The sequence below is a fragment of the Lagopus muta genome, chromosome 12, assembly GCF_023343835.1.
Source record: "Lagopus muta isolate bLagMut1 chromosome 12, bLagMut1 primary, whole genome shotgun sequence".
Lineage (NCBI taxonomy): Eukaryota > Metazoa > Chordata > Aves > Galliformes > Phasianidae > Lagopus > Lagopus muta.
In genome coordinates, this window is record NC_064444.1 from 18,068,437 (window position 1) to 18,094,396 (window position 25,960).

The 25,960-nt window shown below is 49.0% G+C and overlaps 1 protein-coding gene across 1 annotated transcript in view; it reads left to right on the plus strand.

Annotated features, from left to right (window-relative positions):
- HYDIN (HYDIN axonemal central pair apparatus protein) overlaps window positions 1-25,960 on the plus strand; it is a 113,036-nt gene that overhangs the window by 13,092 nt on the left and 73,984 nt on the right. The window contains exons 6-10 of the mRNA XM_048958484.1: window positions 1,508-1,642; window positions 6,889-7,088; window positions 12,659-12,783; window positions 19,490-19,691; window positions 22,824-23,007. Coding sequence (XP_048814441.1) covers window positions 1,508-1,642; window positions 6,889-7,088; window positions 12,659-12,783; window positions 19,490-19,691; window positions 22,824-23,007 — 846 coding nt within the window. The remainder of the gene's footprint in view (window positions 1-1,507; window positions 1,643-6,888; window positions 7,089-12,658; window positions 12,784-19,489; window positions 19,692-22,823; window positions 23,008-25,960) is intronic.

Below are 25,960 nucleotides of genomic sequence, written 5' to 3' on the forward strand. Positions count from 1 at the left end.
CTGAGGCAACAGGTTGGAAACAGAAGACCCTTTGGCAAGATGGATGCCTTGCACTGTGTCAGTTATTCCTAGGGAGCTCTGTTGTTTTCCTTGTCTAGTGTTTAGCTTGGGAATATTGGAAAGAAGCAGCAGGAGCACCCAAGGAATAACATTTGTGCAGTCTGCATGGACCCTTTACCATAAAAATTTCCTTCTCTGTTTAAGAGTTGCCTCAGTTTCTCTTCTGCTATGTCTTCATTGCCATCAAGTCTTCTGGTTTCAGCTGCTCCGTTGTCCGCATGGCTCTCCATAATGTTTGTCTTTGCCAGGTGCCAGCCAACAGGCAAGCAGTTCATTTGCTCTATTCACGCTTTCTCAAGTGGAAAAGAACATCTGCATCAACATCTCTGCTGTTCCCAGTAAAAAATAATAAACTTGTACAGCTGCACCCTGGGATTTGTACGTCCAACGAGGGGGAGACAGTGTGTGAATAGTTAATTTTTTTTCCCAAGATGAATTAGTTTCTGAAGCTAGTGAGACCTCAGCTATTGGGCAGTGCTGATGTGAAAGTAAGATCCGTTCTGAGGAAAATCCTTGGCGTATTTTAGTGTATGGAGATAATAATCCCAGGAGGGGTTGTTATATTCTAATTTAGTTGGCTTTTGGTTGTGTGTGTTCTCATAAAGCTTTCTCCCAGTTTCCCAGATCCCTGTGAATCATACTGACTTATATTGCACAGTAGCTTGAGGTTGTCTGCTCCATAAAATCCCATGAAGTATATTGCAGATAGAGGCTCTGTGATGATTCAGACACAGGAGGGCTTTGATATACATGCTGCTCATGTCTCTTGTGAAGTTGCTTTTCTGCCTTCAGGCTGCTCCTTTCTCCCCTCTGAGGTGTGACAGGTGGCTTTTGCTGAAGGTGCTCATCTTCAAGGGGACTCAGCAACCAAAGCATCTGTGTGCTCTGGGTAGGTTTGTTGATTGGTGAAGCTGCCTGTTGGCTGAAATGGCCTGTTGGAGGCTTTGAGATGAGACTTGCAGCTCTGGGATCGGTATCTGTGCACCTGGATACACCTGCTTGTTTGTCTGGGGCTGAGACTGGCTTTTAATGACCAACCCACGCACCGAGTCAGTGCTGGTTACATATCTTAAGGCAGAAAATGCCTTTGGTGCCCATAATTGGTACGCACAGCCTAGGGGGTTTCTAGGCAAGGGTAGTGCAGCTCTCTGTCATTTTGGCAAGTTGGCTGCTCTCATCTTTTGGACCAGTTTTCCCCCTGCTCCCTTGCTTCTTCACAACCTTTTTTTAACAGGTCTCAGCCACATCCCTTTTCTACTGTCTCTGTCTTTCTACGTTCTGCACTTTGCACTTGCTTGTACTCCTAGTGTATCATCTGCGTGTACCTCCGGGGCTAAAATTGCTTTGCAAAGGCAGTTGAGGAAGGAGGTAAGCTGCACAGGATCATATCTTTGCAACCTAGGTAGAAATAGAGAAAAAATCCAATACCTTCATGTCTTTCCTGCAGGTTCCTCGGCTGGTGAAGGTCGTCTTGGAGAGCTCGCCTTACTTCAAGCTGATCAGCCCTGGTGACGTGTGCCGTAAGGTAGCACCTGGCATGTCTTCCACTTTCCGCATCCTTTTCACCCCTGAGGAGAACAAGGTGAGACCTTGGGAGGTCATGGGAGGTTGGTGTCTTTGGTTGGCATCAAATTCCAGTCCCTGAAGCCTGAGGTGTTGGCTTTTGGGGGGCAGCGCTGATTTCAGTGGGGTTGGGTAACTCTTCAACCAGGGTGAAGACTGTGCCCTCGTAGGCTGAAAGCTCTTGTTTTGGACTTGATTCTTCACACGTTCCCTAAAATCATCTGTCACAGAGGCATGTGGCATCACAGAATCATTAAGGTTGGAAAAGACATCTAAGATCCCTGAGTCCGACCCCAACCCACCCCACTGTGCCCATTGACCGTATCAGTGTCGCACCTCTGTGATTCTTGAATACCTCCAGTGATGGTGACCTCACACCTATCTGGACAGCTGTGCCAGTCCCTCACCACTCTTTTGGAGAAGAAATTGTTCCTAATATCCAACCTGGATGTTTAATGTAATGTCTGTTGGGTTCAGGGGCGGGGAGGCCTCCCAGGGAAGATGTATTGCAAGAGTAGGAAAGCAGAGAAAATGGCAGGGGAGAATGTTGATAAGTCATCTTTTTCTTTTAAGAAAAGGCTTTAATTAATATGGAAAATACTACAGAAATAAATAGATCCAAAAAGAGCTTCTCTCTCTCATCTGGCAGCCGCTTCCCTGCCTCACCCAGGAGTGGAGTGAGGATGATGCTCATTCATCCCTTCTGTAACCCAGATTTGCAGCTGTGCCATCCCCAGGGGTGCTTGGTCACAGTCCAGCTGTGAGCCTGGGTGGGAGGAAGCTCTGCATGTGGCTGAGCCAGCCTGGCACAGGCTGTAGACATTCCTCACCCAGCAGGAGGTTGGAGTGATGCAAAGGACGAAGCAAGCGTAGGAATAAATGGGCAGACTCCATTTGCCCTGTTCTTCCATGCAGAGATGTCCCAAACTTGTGATCTTGGTGTGGCTGTGTCCTTGTGCACGGGGCTCCCATTCCATGCCACCATGTGCATTTCTGCACCAGGACAGAATTGCAGTGTCTCTTTGGGCGTTGCTGCCTTCTTTTATTCGTTTGATTCTGATTTAATGTAACGCTTTGTCCCTTTCTCAAACAGCAGATAGAGAAAACTAAAGAGGAAATGCCCTGTGGTCCCTAGCTCCCCATGCCTGGGGAATAGTCTGTTCCTTTGGAGTGTCTGAGAAATCATTTAACATCATTAATATTTAGGGTAAAAATTAGGTTGGCCTGGGGCAGTTTTCCAAACTACCCAAGAACTTAATCTATGATTGAGGCTTTGCAAAGTATGCCGTTGACTTTAAAATGTGATTTATCTGTACTAATTATTGAGCGTCCATTTTCGGGAGGTGGAGGAAGAAAACTGGTGCCCATGGAAGGCAGAGCACTGCTCTTCAAGCTTAGAGAGACAGCGGGGCAATATGGGGACATCACCAGAAGCAGAGGGAGAACTCAGAGAGCACGAAGGACCGACGCTTTGGGAGTGCATCAGTAGTGTGGTCAGGAGATCTTCCCCCTGGATGTGGCCCTACTGGAGAAAAGTGGCACCTGGTGACCCTTGGGGGCCCTGCCAACCCCAGGCACTGCAACTGAGCACCTCTGCTGCCTCTTGAACGCTCCATGACCCCATGGATGATGTGGAGAATTGAGATGTGGGCACCAACGCATCCGACTGTGGGACTGGTTTAGGGTTTTCTTGCTTTGGCTCTCACTGCTGATTCATGGGAGTGAAGCACGGAGCTGGGCTGTGCCGAGCCCTAAATAAGAGGAGAGCACACACAAGTGGTTTGTGGCCAAAATGCCACGTGCCTCCTGAGCCCTTTCTGGAAAATGAGCAGCTTCTTGCTGCCTCGCAGCCATCTGGTCGTGTGCCACATGGCTGGGCTGTCACAGCCAGCGCACAGCCGACACGTCTCGTGGATTGGCACCCATGTTATAAATACAAATGGATAATTCTTCTGTTGGGCAACATTTCCAATTAGTTACTCTCGCTGCCTCTGATTTCTGTGTCTCTGCATTCTGGCTCCGCAACGTGTCCTGCCATTATGGGCTGCAGAGCAAACAAGCAGTGGGCAGGGATATGCATCGTGTCCTTCAGCTTTCTTGTAGATTATCTGAAAAGGAGGAGGTTAGAAGTGCCCAGAAACATAGCACAGCTCAATCTGTTTGGGTTTTTTTCCTTGTTCTTTTTGCTGTAGCAATACAATGTTTGCAGGCAACGGGAGTTCAGGCTGAGGTTTGCAAAATTCATTTCTGATGCTCAGCGGAGACTGCGTTAATGCTCATTGATAATATGAAATATGACAGGATGTTGAGTTATTGTGTTACTGGAATCAACTCCCTGAAAATTCAGGCCAGCCCTTCTAGGGGTGTTCTGCTATTCCAAGAGCACTTCTGAGCAGACTTGTAGGGGTGAGGAGCGGGAGCAGAAGATTGAGGCAGTGAACCTGGGGCAAAAAGACAAAGGGAAGCATCCTGTGTTGAGGAAAGGGAAAGGGAATCCATCCTGCTGTGGTGTTGTCATCACCTTCCAGCCTCTCACTTAATGGTACCATGGCTCCAGCAGGGAGCTTCCCTTTTAGGCCTCCCATATGACCCCACCCTGCAGGACCTCTTGGCTCTCCAGTTGCCTGCAGCAAGGAATTGAGCAGTTTTTCAGTGTTTGCCAGTTATGCAGCTCAGCTGACACCTGAGTTTGCTGGTTTATTGGGCAGTTAATTACTGTCATGCTGGCATCAACTTTAATGTGAGCGTGAGTTTGCAGAGAGCCTGGAATGACAACTCCGATGTGAGCAGCTGCTTTAATTTCAGTGGGCACTAGTGCAAATGCCAGCAGTCATATTTTGAAGGCTGGAGCTTGTAACTTATTGCTTGTTCAAGGTGAGTAAGGGAAAAGGCAGCATTGTGTGGTGGCTTCTATTTTCCCTGAAACAGAGGAGTCATATGAAGGATGAAGCCATTTTTGTGAAAGTCTATAGCCTAAAGGTAGCTCTAAACAACCTTTAAAGCACATAAGTGATGCAGCCCCTCTCTCTCCCAGGCATGTTTGCTTAGGAAAACTGCTTTTAAAAACTGCTTTTAAACGGCCTGCTGGGGATTTGCAGTTGCACAGATTGGGTTTGGTGATACCCCTGGAACCGTAACTGAGTGCGTAGCTGAGCTGCTGTCCTGGCAACACAACAGAGGATTGCAGCCGTCATTCCCCTGTCTTTGCAGCAGACCCCGTGCTGTGCTGTGAGCAGCCCCAGTGCTTGTGCACGGTGCCCCGTGCTTGCTGTTGGGATTTCAGCCAGCACAGATGTTAATTCCTTAGCTGCTGATCCGCTCCCTCCATCGCAGCGGTGACTTGAAAATGAGTTCCTGTTATTTCCCTCCAGTAGTTCCAGTTGCTGAAGTTTCTTTCCTCCTTATCCTGCAGCTGATCTGAACTCCCCCTGTCCTCCTCTGTATACCTGGCATCTGCAGGGCAGAGATAAGGAAAGATGTGCCATGGCTTAACGAGGTGTGAGGCTTTCAGCTGGATTCACAATGCCCACGTTACAGGAGGGTGGCCAAAACAACAACAACAAGAAGTAAATGGCTTTTTTCATTTCCTAATGTGGCTTCTGATGATCTGAGTGGTCCAGAACATGAAATACCCAGATAACAAGTGCTTTGAATTTGCAGGAGCTGCCCTTCTCTTTTATTTTAGAGGACTTAGGCTGCGAGATGAAGAACCAAATTGCTAATTCAGAAAGACTCACCGAAGATGAAACTCTCTTGAAACGCGATATTAGGCATTGCTGCAGTTCCCTTCCTGGTGTTTTACCTTCTAAAGATGAGAAACCAAAACCCTCCTGCGGTTTCCAACGCGAATTTGAGACGCATTTAGAAAACAAGACCTTTCTTTATTCCTTCTTGTGTCTTGGATGCGATGGCATCTGTTACTGCAACCCTGACTGCAGTGGAGCAGGTGGTGAGCGTGCTGGGACAGCGGATGCTGCTGGGGCCAGATCCCAGCTCAGTCCCAGGCCTCTGTGCCCTGTCAGGCTCAGGGCAGGCAAGGGAGCTGGGCACAAAGGGGTTTGAACGGGTTCTGGCTAAAGAAGCTTGATGTGAAGCGTGGTTCCTACAGCAGTTTTGTTTTATGGTGTCCTTGGAGCAGTGAGGAAATGATTTCAAGGGAGTTCAAAGGAAAAAGGACTGCAACGGCAAGAGAGAGAGATGAGGCAAAGCTTTTATTGACCTGGCTGTAACGTGTGGCTGGTTGCAGTGCGGCAAGGCACTTGGTGCCTTGGTGCTGCCCTGCTGTGCATGTGGAAATCCATCTGCTCGGCCCTATGGCGATGTGGTTGGATTCTCCTTCCCACTGCTGAATGGCTGGCAGCTGAGAGGGGGACTCAGGCTTCTGACTGAGCTAAAGGCTTGAGGTGCTGGCTGTTACAGAAATGGATGTTCACACTGCCACAGGTAAGCATGCCAGCAGGGCACCGAGGCATTTATTCCAGAGGAGATACACAAGAGATGTAATTCGGGTATCAGCCATGCCAGAATATGCAGCAGAGAGGAAGCAGAGCTGTCTTTGCATTCTCTGAGGCTAGGAGGAGATGTGAAGTGAGACAGAGGTCAGGCACAAAGAGAGCTTTATGAGGCAGGAATAGGCTGCACATGGGTTCCTGGGGTGGAGGGGAGTTGTTGGTGCTAAAAGTGCTGTCAGGGACAGTGTTTGGCGTGGGAAGATGGACAAGGTGGGCTTTTAAGGGGGTGTCCCCAGCTTTGCCATTGGTGACACTGTTAAGGTGGTGATGGGCAACAAACGCCCCACTCACCAATCTGCCACTGACGTAGGTGGTGTGTCCTGTTTGTTATGTCCTTCATCCCAGTCTGGCTGTTAACTGTGTGTGTGGCCAGGTCCTTTAGATCACCTGAGCAGCCCTTGCCAAGCTGTGTGTAACTGAGTTACCTGCTGTGCTTTGGAGCTCAGAGCAGGTTCTTGTTCATGCTCCAATCCCTCCTGTGAAATCACTGCAGTGGTTGTTCAGAACCCAGCTATCAGGTAACTTTGTCCTCCTGTGGTGTGAAGCTGGCTGTCAGCTTGCTGGGAAAGCAGGTGAAGCCATGGAGCTGCTTCCTCTTAGCAAGCTAACAAGCCTCTACCAGTCATTCTACTGGAATTAAAAGTCATTAAATGCAAGGTACTGCTGAATTATTGAATGAACGCATAGCAAACAGTGGCTTGCCTTCTGCAATGGCACTGAATGCATTCCTGATGATCCCCCTTCCTTCCTGCAGGACTATTTCCACCAGCTCACCTGCATCACGGAGAGGGAGAAGTTTGTGGTGCCCATCCGAGCCATAGGAGCCCGAGCTATCCTGGACTTCCCCGACCAGCTCAACTTCTCAGTCTGCCCAGTCAAGCACAGCACCCAGAAAACTCTGCTGGTTCGCAATGTTGGCAACCGTGAGGCTCGTTACCACGTCAGCACCCACAGGTAAAGGCTGCCAGGCTGTGCTTCGAGGTGCTGAAGCCCTGAGAACAGCACTGTGTGGCTGGGGAGCTTTGGGTTTGGTCTGACCCCCACCACCCAATGTTAGGTAGAGTGAGCTCTGAAGTGGAGTTGAGCAGATCCTGACTTCAGAGCTGCCCTGTGGCCCCAAACCAATGGTGATGGATGCCAGTGGGGGCGGGAGGTGCCCCAATTAGCTCGTGCATGGGCTGGAGCCCGAGAGGAGCTCCCAGAAAGCCAGAGGTCTGGGATTTCCTTCTCCCCCTCTGCTGCCTTCCTAAGGATGGACCAGGAACTAGAAAGGGAAAGAGCGTGACATCCTTCAAGGGGGAAGAGGATGCTTCCCACCAAAAATCCCCTTTGCTGAAGCCTTGCAATGGTTGGGGGGGGGGGGGAAGGCAGAAATGGATGGACAGAGAAGCCAGTAAACAACTGAATGAGTTCAAGGGTTGTGCTCTGCATTGAAGGAAGGCAGCCTTTGCACTGTGGAAAACGTGTAGGCAGGAACTTCTAAGTCACTACAGTTTTCCTGTGGGATTTCTAGGTCAAGCTGTCAGAATCTAAATAGAGATTGACTAGGTGTTTAGCATTTTTCAATACTCTTAGCAACTATTCTATCAACTGATACAGCATATATTGAGTTCTGCTTGCTATGGATATTAAAAGTTGAAGTTTGGCAATCAAACCCTTCAGTCCCAATTTGCCACAAAGAAATGGGAAACGTTAGAAAAGCTTTATCTCCAACTGCACAAAAAAAGCAGAGCTCTGGGTAAGTGGATTGTATGCATTCAAAGATCAAAAGCTGATATGATTTCTCTTGCCTGTTGAGGGCATCTGTCATCTCTTCCATTTCATTACAAACTTTAGAAAACCGGCTCCAAATTTCAAGCAGATGATTTAAATCTTTGAATATAGGCAGCATTTTATTCTAATTAAGAGTGGCACTCGCTTTCCTTCTGATTCCTTCTTTGCTGCTCAGAAGTTCCTGTGTTCCTGCCTTTTTATTTTTGCTTTTGTTCAGTGAAATGTCACCAAGAATTCTTCAGTGGGAACCTCTAAAAAAGGCTGAGTTCTTTTAATGCCTGTCTTCCCCCTCGTGCCATTGCATATATACACAGATCACAGAATGGCCAGGGTTGGAAGGGACCTCAAGGATCATGAATCTCCAACCCCCTGCCACATGCAGGGCCACCAACCTCCACGTTTAATGCTAAACCAGGCTGCCCAGAGCCCCATCCAACCTGGCCTTGAACACCTCTGAGGACGGGGCATCACAGCCTCTCTGGGCAGCCTGAATGAATGGGATGATGAATGGGAAATAAGGGGAGTGTGTGAAATGGAACTGAGATGACTTAAAATTGCCAGACTGCAATGAGAATTTGGGCTGGAAGGGACATCATCAAAGGAACACCCTGCTTGGAAGAAAACCAGCTTCAGAGTTTGATCAGGTTTGCAAGTAGCACGAAAGGCCCTTTACTGTAGAGCTTCCAATGTCTTCAACACTGAAGGTTCCCTCGCTTCTGTAGCTTCTCATGCCCATGTGCTGGGCATGGTGAGCAGGGAAGCCAGGGGCTCTGGGCTGACACACTGAGATGTGAGTCAGAGCTGCTCTGCAGGCTAATAGACTGCTAGCTGACAATTGTCTTTGAGCAAATATATGTACACAGCCTTTCACGGAAGCCTTTCTCCTGCTAATGTTGGGGGATTGATTTCCCTGTTAGAGAGGGTGGAACAAAGGCTGCATCGTTATTAGTGAAGATTTAGTTGAATGTGTCGCTGGTTCTTCTGAATAACTTCCATAACAATGTGATGATTAATTATCATCACAGAGCGTTTAGAATTGTGCCAGGAGCTTTGGAAATGAATGACTTATGTTCCCTGTCCTGGAGAGCTCAGTGTGAATGTAAGATGCAGTAATCAAGAGTTATGGCATGGGTGCTCTGGGAGAGGAGGCCAGCCTTACCGCCTTAAATTCGGGGCGATTTCAGTCCGTTCTTATTTGGAAGAGAATTTAAGCAGCTCAAGTTGAACGTGTTTAATTTTTTACTGAATAAAGGAAGCGAATCCATGGAGCTAATTCAGCATCATTCAGCTGCTCCCTGCTCAGAGGTCTCTCTTTCCATGGCATCTATCAGACTACAAGGTCACATCTGGACAACGGTGAGCAAAGCACTCCTCTGTGCTGTCTGGCATTCTCTTGCCTGGGTTCCCTCTTCTTGCAAAGCTTGATAATAAATAATAGCACTATCAGCACAGAAAGTTTCTCAGCCTCTCCTCATGGTTAAGGCGCAATAATGGGTTTCTTCTCTGGTATTCAGGGATATAAATGTCGTTCCACTACATTTAAAACGGCGTTTGGAAGCAGATCATAGGCCGTGCATGTATAGATGTATATCATAGGCTATGAAGACCATGAAAGGATGTGAATGTGGAGGACAGAAGCAGTGAAAGAGCAGAAAGATGGAGCTGTGAGCTGCTGATCCTGCACAGGACTTCTCAGCACTGAGAAACTGTCGTCGTCTTGAGCCTTGGATGCTTCCAAGATCCAACAGGCTCAGCTTGCTGGAACAGCTACAAGCTTGACTTTGGCTGCTGTACTATTACTAGAGTTAATATGTGCTGAGATGAGCTGATCTCTGTGGTTTTCCTGCAAAGGGTCTTAATGGACAAATGAGGCAATTCAACCACCTGTACATTTGACTGTTGTCTCTGGAGCAGGAGCCAGATTTTGATGCAATCAAACAGAAGGCTGAAAACTGACTATTTTTTTTCCCCACACCAAATTGTTCTTAAAATGCAGATTAAGGCTGAAGAGGAAACGTGTTTGGTTGTAGGAGGGGAGAGTGCCATGGGACTTGAAGTTGGAGCTTCTTGCACACTGCCTGTAGGAGAAAAGGGGACATGGAAACCTGAGGCAAGCAATTGACAGCTTTTCTCTAGCATCAAACTCTTTCCACAGGGCAGTAATAGATGAGATCTGAGTGGTTACCGTTGAGAAGACCTCTTCCAAGTTGGTGTGGCTGAATAACGTGTGAGCTGAGGATGTGGCTGTGCTTGCAAGGCACCACTGGGATATTACAGAGCAGGACCTGCAGAAGTTTTGATGTCGTACACCAAAGCAAACATCCAAACGGGCATCGTTTTAAAGAGGATGTCAGAAGAAAGCCGGCTATTAAAGAAGAAACCACAAAGCTTATCTTCTGAAAGATTTCCCGTCTTTTGGGAGGGTGGTGATTCATTAGAAGGGCAGATCTAGCTGGACCAGAATTATCTTTAAAGAACAGCTCACAATTAAATGACAATCAATGGATAAAAGGCCAAGGTTTAGGCTGCCAGCTTCCGTTCTTGGCAATAGCTTTCACTTGGCTATTACAATGCATCAGGGATGTCTCTTACCATTTCTTATCTGAGGGATGCAGAGGACGGCTTAGCTGCCTTGACAGAAGTTTGGGGAACTAAGTTTAGCTGTGGGGCTTTTGCATCTTTTGTGTCCTGATGTAGTGAGGGGTGGTGGGAGGGTTTGGGGTAGGATGTGGGAGGTGCAGGGTTGCTCCATCGCAGCCAGTGCTGGAGGGGAGTGGGGAGATAGAGCAGGAGGTGGTACTGGGGGGTGGGGAATCCCCTTCCTTAGCAGATCATCTGAGCTGGGAGGGAAGAGTTTTCCTTTGCTACCCTGAAGGTCACATTCAAGCACCAGCTCTGTCCCAGGCAGCCTGGAGGTGTTCAAGACCCATGGAGATGTGGCACTGAGAGATGTGGGCATGGTGAGGGTGGGTCTGGGGTTGGATTTGGGGATCTGAGAGGTCCTTTTCAGCCTTAATGATCCTATGATTGTGTGACTTCTCAGCAATGCTGGTAACTGAATCCCTTCCTTAGCATGCAGCTGCCATTAACAGGGCTTGAGGAGCTGGTCCGTGTGCTTTGGTGGAAGGAACAAACTGTGTCCCTGAGGAACCTTTTGGGGTGACTGGGAAGATCTTGCTGGAGATAAATGAGAGCCTCCTGCTCAGCTGCAGTGGAGTGAGCTCTGTCCTGGGAGGAGGCTGAGGTCTCCTGTCAGTGTGCGGGTGCTATGGGCTCACTGCTGCTCCTGCTAGAGCCAGCAGCAATGCTCCAAGCATAATGGGGACAGGTCAGACCACTAATTGCTGCTCTATCTCATTAATGAGCAGAAACTCCAGCAATTTTATCAGCTGTCGCTACTCAGATGAACAAAGTTCAGCTTGTGCGTGTCTCCAGTTCTCATTATTTTCGTGTGCTCTGCATTTCTCTAATCATGGTTAAAGCTCTGCAGAGCAAATTTTGGAGGTGATAATTTGACGACCAGCACAGTGCTGAACACAAAACTTCTGTCTTTTGAGTGGGGCTGTGCAAGAACCATGAAGCCAAGTTGCCACACTTCATCTGGCTTCTCCCTTAGCGTGAAGGTAGAGTTCTACAGCTGGCAGCCAACGGCTGTTTGCCCGGTGACACACCACAAATGTGGTAAACCCAAAGTGTACCAACATGCTTTAATAATTATTTACAGCTCGTTGTATGCAATTTGGGCTTTGGCATAGGCTGCTCAGGGAGCTGGGGAAGTCACCATCCCTGGAGGTGGCCAAGAACCATGGAGATGTGGCACTGAGGGATGTGGTCAGTGGGCATGGTGGGGGTGGGCTGCTTCAGACTTGGTGATCCAAGAGGTTTTTTCCAACCTTGATGATTCTGTGGTTCTATGAGCTTGTCTGGTGGGCCAAGCAAATGGTTACCAAGCTTGGATTACAACCCACAGTCACAAACTGTGGCTTGTGAATGCATCAAACTGTTAAACCCCCATTGATAGGCTCCTGTTACTGATGCTTGATGGAATCCTTCAGGCTTAGAATGGCATGATCCTTTTGCTGCTGTATTGTCTCTGTGGCTTCACTCTGATCTATGTTTGCACACATACTTTTCCTTGTTGTTCCTTTTCTTAGAGCAGCTTTCATTGAGTGGTTGATATAATGTGCCCTTCCTTAGGTTAAAACAGGTTACTTTCAAAGTAAAAAGGCTGAATTCTGCAAATTAATGCATAATTATTTTCTGGTCTTCTAGGAAGACTTATTCCTTTGTCTGATTCTAGGCCGTAATCTCCTTGGAACAGGCCTTGCTTTGACATTTGCCTTTCTTGAGGTGAGGTTTGAAGGTGGCTGGGTAAGATAGACCTGAGGAAATTGGGGTCAGCTTTGAATGCAAATAGCAGTTTTGGGCTCTGCTGTTCAAAAACAGTTCTCTGATTGAGTTGCTAGCAGTCTGACTCCTGAGACACTGCAGAGAGGAAGAGCTGGATGCAGAATATGGAGGAGAAGAGGTCACTTTGCACCATGTAGTCTTCTGAGGGCTGAATCTCTTCAGAAGTGGGGGGTCTGTCTGATCCTACAAATTCTGCCTGTCTGATCCTACGTATTCTGTTCTTACTCTGTAGGTGTGTTTTATCTGCTTGGTGAGGTGAAGCGGAATAGCCTTAGACCCTGGCAGGGATTGTTATCTCCAAAGCTACTGTAATCTCTCTGACGCCTCTCTTTGCATTGCAGCCCTTTCTCTGTTGATCCTTCCGTTGGGACCCTTGGGATTGGTGACACCATGCAAGTAACAGTGGAGTTCCACCCACTGAAGACTGGGGACCACGGCGGGTCCCTGGTGGTTCACTATGACACAGGTGAGTGCTGGGCAACAGAATCGCCAAGGTTGGAAAAGACCTACAAGAGCATCCAGTCCAACCATCCACCCATCACCAATGGTTCTCACTGAACCACATCCCTCAACACAACATCCAAACGTTCCTTGAACACCTCCAGGGTGACTCCACCACCTCTCTGGGCAGCCCATTCCTGAGCACTCTCACAGAGAAGTAGTATTTCCTGACGTCCAGCCTGAATCTCCCCTGGTGCAGCTCGAAGCCACTCGATGACCTTTATGAGTCCCTTCCAACTCAAATGATTCTGTGATTTCATCCTATGAAGTAACGGCGTGGGCTGAGTCTGTCCTTCTGTGCCCTGTCTCTCTGTGTCCTGCTGCATTCCTGGCAGACCGTGTCAACACGCTTCCCACACACTACAGTGGTTCCATCATTCCTTTTCTTCCTAGCAGCTCGCTTCCCTCCCCAGATTGGAGTGAAAGACAGAAGGACTTTCACGGTCTGCTCTGAAAACCCTGAGGTTTGTTCTTACAGGGCTGAAGCACGTTGGCCCCGAAGCGGTTGGTTGGTTGACCTGTCCCAAAGTGGTGAAGTGTGTGCAGCTGCTTGCTGTGGGGTGGGTGACATCCCAGGGCCAGGTGCCACCTACCTGGGGACGAGCCCATGATCTCCCCTCTGCCTCTCAGCACGGCACTACAGTTATTTTTAAGTAAACTACAGATCGAGGAGGTGAGCAAAGGAATAATAAAAAGATTATCTGCCTAGCTTGGCAGCATACAAACAAGTAAAATGCTGCAGAGTTGGATTGTCGAAGTGAAACTGAAACATTTAATCAGTCATTCCCCAAAGCTGCTCATTGCAGGGGTGGTGCAGAGCTCCGGTCTCACAATGGAGCTGGGCTGATTTGGCCAGCACCACGACCTGCATACAGAAAGCAGCCGTGCTGCTCCTGCAGAGCTGCCACCAGACTTGGTTATGAAACAAGCACTAAGAGCAAAATAGCAGCTTAGGACAGTGGGCACTGTGCTGGCATGGCTGTGTCTGTATGGACTTGCTGGCTTGTGAGTGGCGGTGGTTCTCCATGGGTCACTTGGTTGATTTGCAGGATTGGGTGCATGCTGTGCAGTTTTTGCAGAGTTTGGGTAATGCTTTTGTTAGAAATCTTTCAGAGAAGCGTGAAGGAAATGTCAATGTAGTGAAAATCTGGCCTTGATGCTCTGCATGTCTGTACAGCTCCACGTCCCCCATGTCTGTGTGTCTGTATGTGTGAAGTCCCAGCCTGCACTGAAGTGGAGGGGGCTTGAGGTGTTCTGGGCTGCTGCACGTCCCTGTTTGTCACAATGGCATCAGGTGGTGGTGTGAGAAAGAGCTGGTGATCCCAGCCTGGTAAGCATTCCTGCTGGGGAGGGGTCCTGCACGTGGCACCACAGAGTGTCTGGCTGGTGCCTTGGGTCCTCCTGGGTGACTCCCAGCCCACATTATGTGGATATGAGAAAACAAAATCAGTGGATTTGAAACCGCACACAACCAAGCCTGAATCTGTAAAGCTTAGTTATTCTTTTAGTGCTCAAGCAGTTCTCAAGTGTGCCCAGGATGCATATGAACAGTGTAACACGAGATCAGTGAGAGGATGCTCAGGCTATGGAATGCGTGCTGGGTTCCCAGAGCTGTGACAGAGGTGGAAAACTGATTCGCCAGTCTCATGATGTCTGTCAGATGCTTTATTGCAGTGACCAGAGATGGGCTGGCTGTAGAAAGGAGGTGCTGGAGAAGCACTGGGAAGTGTGGAAGGAGAAACCCTTCTCTTCTCCCTACAATCCTGCACTCCAAGAAGCACTGCGGTATGATACAAGGGGTGATCTCCGAGCTGTGGGACCCCATTCTGGGTTTCTGCTTGGCTGTTTGTAGCACCTGTGAGCCTCAGAGGACTTGTGCAGCTCTGAAATGACTCTGTACAACTGTTTTCTTTTAATTTTCCCATTGGCCACCGCATCCCTAGGGATCCTTTTGTCAGCACAGGAAGCTTCAGTAATTAGCAAAGCCCTACTGAGCTTGTGCAGAGCTGACAGACACTCCGTACTGAGATGCTTTTATTGCTGTCAGTGATAAAAGTAATTTGCAGATCGTTTTTCCTTCCTCTGTGAGACTGTGATGCAGAAGCCTGGGGGCAGGATGTTTGAGGGGAGAGATCAGAGGTGGTGAATTTTAGGAGACATATCCAAGCAGGGCCAGTCCTCAAGCAGGAACGTCTGCTCTTCCTGCTCCTGTTATTGTCCTTCCTGCTCGTGGTGCAGAGCTCCAGCAAGCAGCTCCCTGGGATGAGGTGCAGGCTTGCAGTCCCTGAGCAAGAGCCCCATCCTAAAGCAGATCTCAGCTTGTTTGCTGAGGGCCAGACCCAGGCTCACCGTGCTCCTTGGGCTCTGCATGCTCAGAGCAAGGAGGGGAGAGCTCAGCTCCTTGAGTAATTGCAACAAGGGCAGGTGGAAGGTGCCAGCAGCATCCGCCTGCAGCTCTGCAGTTGTCAACCAGATTGGGTGAGTTTCTGCTGTGTTGGGTTGTTGTGGCCTGTGGGTTTTCCCTGTTGCAAGTGGATGAAGTGACACACAGATGGGGCTCGGGGGCCCCGTGTCCTAGCAAAGAAAATGGGTTTTCATCTCAAATGGGAGCTATGAGATCAGAGGGGGATTTAAAGGCGCATTTAACCATAAGGAATTAAGGAGCTGACGTGGAGCTCTTCAGTCACCCACGGAGTGACAGCACCATGGGATTGGACAGATAGAGACATTGGGGTCTGGTGGGGGTGGCGGGTGGCTACAGAGAGCAGTGACTGTGAGGAAACAAAGTGTGCATCAGTGGTGTTCTAGAGGCCGGGTCCCACCAGCGTTAGCAAGGAGGAGCTGTCAGCTGCAGCCCTGGTTGTTCTGCTTCTGCTCAGCTGGGGGCTGTGAATTCCATCGTTTTGGGATGCTGAATTTGTCCAGCACCAGTTTTACCTGTGCTGGTAAATGCACAGCAAAGGCTTTGTGGTGTGCTGGTGATGGCTGTAACCATGCAGGAAACTTTGTTGAATCTCAGCCTGCTTTCTTTTAATTGCTGCTTGAGGCTAAACGAGTGAATGGGTCTGCCAGCACCCCTGAATCACAGCTACCAGCAAAGATAAAGCATCAGATAACAGCACTGCCCTCCTGTCATTTCCATATGTGCTCAGGTAGGCTTCGGAGGGGTCAACTGCCTCTGTACAGCTGTTTTCTTCCCTTAAGAGCCTCCTTTCCACCAAGGTCTTGTCATTCATCTTGGAATTGCAATCGGTGGCTTCCAGGAACTTGTTTGAGAATGAAATGAAAATCCTATTGATTCAGTCTGTAGAGCAAACCTTTGCCTTTCTCTTTTTTTTTTTCTTCTACCCACTGATTGATGTGAACAGGCAGCAGGGTTTAGCTGAGGCTCAGCCCTCCCTGTGCTTCACATTCCTGACATCACTCAAGGCAGAACTCTCTCATTTGTCCTAACTGCAGCCAGGATGGAGCAGCGTGCTGCTTCTCTGAGCAAACTCACTGCCTCTTACAACAACTTATTTTTGGTCCCTTGAAAAGTTCCTTTGTCCTCAGAAGGTGTTGGGATCCATCCAGCATTGATCTAGCCATGCAAGTTCATGCAGACCATGAGTTGTGATCATCTTGGGTGACAAACAGAGGGGAAAAACGTGGGGACAGTGGGCTGCTGGGTGAAAAAGCTGGCAGTGCATGGTGTGCTTTCCTTCCTCCACCGCTGAGAATTCCCAGCACTTTGCCTGGTTCCTGCCTGATTTATAGCCTTGCCTGCCTGCCTCGCGGTGCCTGGGAGGTAGGTGAGCAGAGGGAGGTGATTTTTGGAAGCAAATGAGGTGTGAAGTTAACGTAGCTCTGTGTTGATAGTGGCAGCGCTGCACCAGACCGAGGGCTGGTAACTAATACCCCATACAGCTGCACAGTTATGGGCTCTTATTGCTCAGATCAATGAGAGTGAGGGGATCTAATTTCTCCCCAGAGTGCTTACTTATGTTGGAACAGCTAGCAAATGGTTCCTGTCGTCGTTCCCCTTTTCTAGAACTGCTCTCAGTAATGACTTTTTTTATTCTGATTCGGATAAGGCTGTCCTGCCTCTTGCAAACCTTTGCCCCTCATGAGGGCTTTGTGAATGGGGACAGGTGGTCCCTCCTTGGCAGGGGAAGGGACACCAACGTTTGTGCTGCATCCATACTCAAACACCCCCTCACAAATCCCTGCTATTGCAACCGTGGCGTTGTTCCAAGGCAGGAGCAGCTTCCTAGGCTTGGTGTGGGGAGATGGATTAGGAAACGGCCTCAAATTGCCCCAGAGGAGGCTCAGGTTGGATATTAGGAGCAATTTCTACTCCAAGAGAGCAGTGAGGCAGTGGCACAGCTGCCCAGGGATGGGGAGGAGTCACCGTCCCTGGAGGTGTCCAGAGCTGTGGGGATGTGGCACTGAGGGACGTGGGCACGGTGGGGGTGGGCTGGGGTTGGGGTTGGTGGGCTTTAGGGGTCTTTTCCAACTTCAATGCAAGAGGAGCCCGTGTTGCTCAATGGAGAGGTCACAGCTGCCACGTTGGCCATTGCCAAGCAGTCGTTGCTTTCTGCCTGCCCCCATTTCTGTCTTGCATCTGGGGCAGAATTCTCTTGTTGCCATGGGCTGGCTGGAAGGAACAGCAATATGCTGTGTCCATGTGACAGAAGCAGGAGAATTATTTATCCCAGATCAATCCGGAGCTACAATAACACCCTCTGAGCAAAGGGCTTGGCTTTATTTTTCTTGTGTTTCTGGTGATATATTGGCAGAATCTGTCTCCTTGACTGTGTTTACAGCAGAAGTGAGAGCAAGACAACCTTCTGACAAGCTGAGTGAATGAAAATAAACTTGCTTTCTGTGCTACCCAGCTATTCCAGGGTTGGCTGTGGGCTCCCCTAGAAGAGGTGAGGGGATGCAGCAGGATATTTGTCTTGTTTCCAGCTTCCTTAATAGAGCAGTGATCAACAGAGGGGAAAGTGCCAGCTGTGATTGGTAGGAAAGCATTCTTCATAAAACCCTAAATTTGTTTTGAAATCTTGTTTAAGAATTCCCTCATCCATTCATTGAGATGTACTTCCAGGCTAAACAAAACTCGTCGTTCTATTTCAGAGCAATTTGTGCTTCTCTGGAAACTATTCCCTCTTGTGCAGTATGCAGCAGCTCGTGTAGTAGGAGAAGAATTCTGAAAGGTGCTTTGGCTTTTCTAAATCTCCTCTTTTTTAACTCTTTCCTGCAGAAAAAGGGTCCAGGAAGGATGGCCCACTGCTAGATTCCTGTCTTGAGATTACAAAAGCTCACGACGTGTGAAGATGCCTGCATGTGCAATGAATGCTGGAGTAAAACAGCAGTGTTTCTGCTGTTTTAGTGTGCGTGTTTCAGAAGTGCACAACCCAAAGCATCTGCTGCAAGGGTGCATAAACCCAGCTCTCGATTTCCATTTCAGGCATTGCTTTGTTGAGGTTGCAGAAGATGGGCTGTCTTGTTCTTTCTGTCGAAAGTGTATCCAAAGCATGCGAGGAGGAGGGAAATGACAGCCTGGAATAAGGCAGTGTTCTGTAAATAATGGTAGGACCAGTAAGTCCAGGGGATGTTACATTAGAGCAGAGTGGCTTGCCCCAAGAGCAGCAGCAGGGGATGCTGTGCAGGGCATGGATGTGTGCATATGCCATGTTCCCCCCTGGGGCTGGCAGTTCTCAGGGCTGGAGGCTTTGGTCTCATCTTTGTTTAGTAGCTGCTGATGGTTTTGTCTCCTGAGAATGTGCCCAGGTGCTGTCTGGATGTAGAGCTGTGAGCCTCCATCCTATGGCGATGGCATAGAACCATGACAGTTCCGAACGAATGAACAGATTATTCCTTGATGAAAGCGCGGCTGTTTGCTCAGTGTGACTTCTGGGAACGTTATCTCAGATTCTTGTCTTATGAAAAATTGTACCGTTCTATGATTTCTTGGGTCAGGGCTCCTCTGGTTGACTCTGCCATGTACTCATTGAAGAGGAAGGGCAATGATCTGACTCTTCTTAACTTCTTTATATGTGATAAATCATCCATCGTAATATAATCCCTTATAGAAAAAGGACTGTCCGCTCCTTGGAAAAGTTGCTGCTTCTCTCACAGTGTAACTTGAATGCCCACCATTGTAACACCCTTAAAAGACTTGAAGGCTGAATTCCTCGGCGTGGGGTGGGATGGATGGATGACTGTAGAGATTTGTGATTTGAAGGATGAATCTGGCTTCATTCCCCAAGAAGAAGGGGGTCTCTTTTCCCAGAATCAACACCATTCTACTGCATTATGGCTGGATGTGTGGTGGGCAATTGCTGTTGTGTTATGGTAGGATTTATTGAGTCCATCCAGCACACGTCCAGCTCTGCCCTTGTGTTGCTACGTGGCAGCCTTTAAGACATCTTCACAAAACACAGCAAGGCTGGGCACAGCTTCTACACCTCTGTTCTCACCTGCATCCCGTTCTGCTGTAGGCTTTACTTGTTCCTCTGAACATCCCTTTGGCCCCCGTGCATCTTTCTTGTCAACAAGAAGGGACTGAAAACTGTCAATCCAGCTATAAAAGCTATTGCTAATTGTTGTTAGCAGTGCTTTGCTCTGTTCCTTGTGCTTCCACCAGCAAATGAGCTGAGCAAAGGCTCTCTTTTGCTTTATTCCAGGCGAAGATGTTCTCACAAGCTTGTATGGAGCGGCGGTGGATGTCAACATCAGGCTGGACAGGAACTCCTTGATGATTGCAAAGACTTACCTCACGCTGGCAAACCACAGATCTGTAGTCATCCACAACCGGAGTGAGATCATAGCCCACTTCCAGTGGAAGGCTTTTGTTACTCAGGAAGAGGAGGATCAGCAGAAGCTGAGGTTGGTGTGAGAGGTTCATTTCAGGGTGATGCTCTGCCAGGGGTATAGCTTGTGCATGGCTTCAAGTGGCATTGGTGGTTTTGAATGTCCTAGGATGAGGAAACCATCGAAAGCATCAAGATGTGTGAGCTTCAGGGTAATGCAGCCCCGTTCTTCCTGTTCCTTTTTTGGCCTTTATTCCATTTGGGGATGCTCATTTGGGGAGGAGATATCGATTGCAATGACTGCATTTCCTCACATTGCAATTCCATGCTCTATGGGAGCACAAACCCATGATATCTCAGAATCCTGGGGATACAGAGGGTCCACAAGGCTGAGGACTGCACTGAGAAGCAGCACTTAGCTATGCTATATGCAGCAATGTTATTATAAACCCACTGCAGTGCCTTCACTCCAGCTTTGATAGGAAGGTGTTGTAGAGCTCTTTGTTGGCCCAGCAGGCTCCTGCTGTGGGGCATCAAGTAGTTTTGCCCTTCCCAGCACAATAAGATTCTTCTGCCTGTCTTTAGAGGCTGGAGGGAGCTCTGGGGAGGAGGGAAGATGGGGCTTGGAAGTGCCTCTGGGTTCCTGCTCTGTGCATTTGTGTGGCAGTGAGAGGTGGGAGAGGTAGTGCTGATGATGCTGGAAGGGCCAAGGGTTGGACAGGTCCTTCGAGGAGTGTCTTTGGTGAAGCTGTGAGATTTCAGTCTTAGGCAGCAAAGAAAAACAGCCTGGGGGATGATGAATTTGCAATTACACTTAAAAGCCTGAGCGATTTAGGGAACTGTGTGACTTTCCAGACTTGGATGGATGTAGGTACATTGGAGTTGCTCCGAACCCACAGCTGATCGGGAAACTGCCTTAAACTGGAGCACTTTTTAAGGGCTTCTGAGCAAATAAAGTTCAACATAATTAGGTCAGAAATGCCTTGAAGGCCAAAGCTAGTTTTCCACTGTTCTCTATTTTTAATTATACAGCGTGTGACTTCTGTGCAAGCTCAATGTGTTAAAAGAAACCTCGTGACTTTCTCTTGGTGCTTCCCCAGACGATTCCTTCAGCATCTCTTCCCACCTGCCCGTCTCACATTGAACCCTCAGTCATCCAAGGCAACCAGGTTTCCTCACAGTTAACTTCCACCTGATTTTTTTCCCCCCAGTTACATCTGATGTCATGCCAGTTTGTGTACTGGGCTTTGGCCAGAGCATTCTGGTCTTCCTTGCTGCAGGCCCTTGGAAGCATCCTAACTCCAATGCTGGAGCCCTGCTGTCACCCTCTTGATGCACACAGTGCCATTCTCTTCCTGCTTGCTGGGGCTGCCCATCCTGGGATGTGAATCTGAACCATCCATGATGCCCAGAGCTCTGTACTTCTGTCCAGGAATCGGTCACCTTCGTCCACAAGGAGCATGCTTGGTTCCTCGAGGCAGCAGCATCTATGTACAACAGTTGAGCTTTGCACAGGAAGCTCCAGAACTGAACCTGCAAATTGAGAGCACAGCGATGTTGGAGTTAGGGCTAGTGTGACCTCCTTTTCAAATAATTCATTTGGGCTTGGAATTATGGGAAGCCAGTAACTCTGCTGCATCTTTGTGCCCCGTGTGCCCACATCTGCTGCTTTGCCTTGCACCTTGGTGGGCGCTCACAGGGTGGGGATCCTACAAAAGGTGCCTTCACGGTGGCTGGGTAAATTGACAGATAAAGGAACCTCCATAATAAACATGAGTGTGCTTGGGTTGTGCATGCATGCTTGGGTGCCCCAAGATGTTCAGCTTGGAGCCCACACCAGGTAAGTCTGTGTTTTTGCACTCAAGGAAGAGACAACCCAACGTAAGAGAAGCCCTTGAGGTCTCAGAACAGTTCTTCGTGGGGAAAAGCAGAGCAGGACCCTGTGCTTGGATGTGACCCTAAATGGTGTGGATCGTTAGGGATGTCAGGTTCTGCTCTGTCCCTTTCCTGGAGGACTTCCTGGGATGCCCATGGACGGAGACTGGGCTCAGGCTCGCTCACTTCAGTGACCTTTCCTAATCCACTGCTTTGTAGGTCAGCCATGGAGAAAGATTTCCTATTACACTATGGGGAGCTAGCCAAAGCAAGTATCTTTGGCACTGGTGACAGCATTTGCCTGAGGCTCTGTCTGTGTGCAGCTAGTAATGGCTGTGACTGTATTTCCTTTCTAATTGCATTTGAATTTAGCTGGGTGATGACTGCTATCCTTTTCTTTCTACGTCACCTCAGTTTGCTGCATATGGAGCCTTCCACCCACTCCTCTGGAGCTGTGACCTGCTGGGTCTTTGTGGCTGAGGGCTGTTGTGTGAAGGGGGACAGCAACATAACAAGCCACAGTTCTCTCTTGTCATCTCTTTGTTGCGATCTTTGAGCACCAGAATTATTTTGGCTGTGGCTACTGGCGTGGGGAGAGAGAATTGAGGTTCTGCTGAAAGAGCCCAGAAGAAGGGAGAAAATGAGATTGTTCAAGGCTAGCCTCGAGGGTCTGAATTCAGAGGTACTGGTTCTGACTTACTTATTGGGAATGCTCAGTGAAGTCTCTTCCACTCTGTTTTTATGGGTATAAAACCACCAATTTCGCTGAGGTGATGTGATGACTGAGTCCATGAGCTTGCTTTTAAAGTGGTGGGAGACCTATCATGGAGAGACCTACAGGGACCAGAAGCAGATACTGTGCCGTGCTCCAGTGGGGAAAGAAAAAGGCTGATGCTGGGGAAATGCAGCTGAGATCCAACCTCTTTTCCCCCTCCCCAACCCTTTCCAGAGGAAAGCACTGCAGTGGTTGCCCCTTGGTATTTCTGTTCTCTGCATCCCCGTGAGCAGCTCTGTGGGTGGCAGAGGCCATCTGAGGTGATGGATGGACGCTCCATCGGTTGGCAGCTTTGGGCCAGGAGCTCTTTTGAGGGGTGTTAGCTTTCAAAAACACATTCTTAGCTTGCAAGCAAGGAGCAAAGCGCCCCGCCATGCTGGTGAATGGGTGGTGATGACATGATCCATGTGGGACCCCGGGCTCTGGGTGAGCCCCTTGCTGTGCTGCAGCTGCTGCTCCCCACTGAGCACGTTGCCGGCCCTCCTTTTACACGGCAGCCTCTGCAAATGTGTTGCTTATCCAATTATCCGCTTGGTTTGTCTCTCCCCGTGGCTCCAGGCTGTGTCACAGGCTGCGGAGGCAGGAGGAGGACGAGATGGATCGCTTTGCTGAGGAGTGCATGGTGGATCCCTCTCTGCAGGAACGCCTCTCCGTCCTCTCCCGTGTCTTCCAGAACCACCGTGCAAAAGTGCAGGGAGACTCCATGCTCTTCTCCGATGACATCTTTGCCATCGAGCCAGTGGTAAGCAACACCTGAGACCTGCCTCCTGTTCTTCCTCCAATGCAGCCTGCGTTGCCCCTGTGGCACAGCTTGGCTTTCCCTGCTGGGGAATGGGGGTAGGAGTAACCTCCACTCAGCTCTGCGTTTGAGGGCTCTCTGGTAGCGTATGGGCCACATGTGGTCTGCTGTTGTTTGCTGACTGTGAGTTCCTCTCCTCTGTGCACCTGTCTGAAACGTGCTTGGAGCTTGCAGAGAGATCAGTTTGGGCACATCTTACTTATACTACAAAGGAGTTAACAAAGGACGTTTATAGCACTGTCAGTTCACGTATTAACCCTGCCCCCAACAAAACAAAAGGAGGCCAAACTCAGGTTTAATCACAGAAAAACCAATCCCTTCCTGTAGTCTGGATTTGCACCATGTCCGTGTCTCCTATGTGAAGTCACCTGTGAGCTGGACATAAGACTGGCAGGTTGAAATAGGCTTTTTATTGCACATAGGTATGGAAGTATTTTTGATTTTCTGCGTATTTAAGCAAAACTCCAGTTTGTTTCAATCAACCAGAGCCCCCCGTGGTGCATGGAGCAGTGTTTGGAGCACATCCCAGGGCTTGGGTCTGGAGGGAGGTGTTTCCAGCATCACCCATCTTCTGACTTCCTTTACTTATGGAACAATCAGTTCAGAGTTGTGCTCCTGCCTTTCTGTCCCCCTGCCTAGCTCTAAATACAACAAATAAATACGTTCTCCTCTTTATCAGATGGCAGAATTGGAAAAGCTATGACTGTTCACTTCCATAACCTTCCCTCCAGTGATGGCTCCATGCCCTTCTGCTTTGATAGATGCCCTTTGTGCTCTGTCATGCAAATTCCACCCAAAGATGGGACCTTGGTGCCTTAGCTGACCAATGTTAGTCTCTGCTTCCCTTCCTCCCAAACATCACCCATGGTGCCTGAGAGCACCTGGTGGAAATGATCAGACCCTTGTGACAAGGGACTGATCGATGGATGAATTCATGTTTATTACCCTCAGACTGTTTGCAGAGGTCAGGAAGCTGTTGGTGCCATAGCAGCCTCGTGACCTTTCTGGGCAGGATGGCTTTGCAGACCTTGTGCAGAAGATTTGCTGCCAGCTGTGGAAGCTGCAGCAGATCACTTCAGTCCACGCAGGGTTAACTCGCTGATGGAAAAATAATAACAACAAAAAAAAGAAGAGAAGGCAGTGATTTTGGAGCTACCACGTGACCATAAACATTTTGAGCAGCCGTCCAAGCCTGTGGGAAACAAGCTGTTATGCAACTCTGACTTTCTAAGCGCATCTCCAAGTCAGTTTAATTTATTTTTGCAAATGCACAGGGTCTTGTCAGCAGAAGCAGCTGTGCTGGAAGCCCAGGTGGCTACCACAGGGCACAGCCCTTTCTTTTTGCTGCATTCTCTCCACCACAGCCAAGCTGTAATCACGTGGGAGCTGACTCTTTGGAAATGGAAACCAATGGGTGGGAAGGATGCAGGTTTGTTACTGTCCCACTGCCCTTGACAAGTCCTCACTGTCCTGTCATGAGGAATGATCCCTTAGTGTTGCACGTGAGCTCTGAGAGATCCCTGGGTTGCAGAGTTGTGGGTGTGGGGGATCCTGCAGCTGGGAAGCATCCACAGCAGAGCTCACTGCACAGCACTCTTGGCAGAAGAGTGCTCCACCATCTCATCTGGAAGCCCTGGTCCATCCCACAGCGCCGTGTGGTTGTTTATGGCCAGAGGCAGATGTGAGCAATGGCACTGCTATTGCCATTGGTGCCCTGAACTAGCAGGGTGCACCGTGGGCATCGTTTCACTAGCAGTTGGACAAGAGGTGATGACCCCACGTTGCACTGGGCAACTTGGATGGTTGGATGATGGGACCTTGGGCAGGTTGGATAATGGGGAAAAATTCTTCTCCAGGAGAGTGGTGGGGCACTAACACAGCTGGCCAGGGAATGGGGGTTGTCACTGCCCTTGGAAGTGGTCAGGAACCATATTTGACGTGGCACTGAGGGGCATAGAGGTCTAGAGCTCTCACAGGCATGGGTGGATGGTTGGACTAGGGGATCTTGGGGGTCTTTCTAACCTTAACAAATCTATGATTCAGTGCTGCTGTTTCCATGATCTTCAGTTCAGTGTCCACTGCATCTTTTGTGCTGCACCATCCACTCAACCCTTGCAGTCTGTCCAGGGCTGATGTAATGCCAGCAGCATTGCAGTATCACATTCTCAGCACCTTGTGTTGGGTTTCTATCCTGGATGGCATCCATGGCAGTTCTCCCTGCCCTGTCCCACTTGCTGCTCACTGCTGGGGGCTTGAATCTCACACACCAACCTCAAAGGGCGGATGATGAAGCATATTCCTTTGAACCAGCAGCTATTCTTCTCCCTTGGGGTAGCAGGAACGTGGTGAGGAACCTCTTCCACAGCCTACTTTAATTTCCCAGGAGAAATAACTCATAATATTTTCTAGCTTTATAGTCTGACATACAGCAGTAATGAATGGAGAAATGACCAGAATTTCCCAGAATAGTTATGCCTGTCTTAAAGGGATTTGTTTTAGTCATGGAACAGTAGAATAAAATGTAATTGATAATTTCTTCTTGCCCTCCAACCTTTGAGTCAATCTGCCCATCTGACAGGGACGGGCTGCCAGAAGTTTCCAATCAAATGCATGGAATCCTGCAGAAGAATGACTTCAGCTCAGGAGACTGAGCCTTTTAACAGCTGCTTCTGGCTTTCTAGTGCTGGATGAATGCAAGGCTCCACTGGCAATGCTGCACTAGAACTATTGCAGAGCTGTGCTGGTGCATAGAAGTGGTATCTTATCCATAGGAGTTGGAATCAGACCCTACAGTCTGACACTGATGCCTTTTAGGAAGTTCCCACTGCTGTAGCTACAATGGCTCCCAGTGGCAATGCAGGAATAAGGCGGTTTCCCTCTCTATCATGGCTCCTAC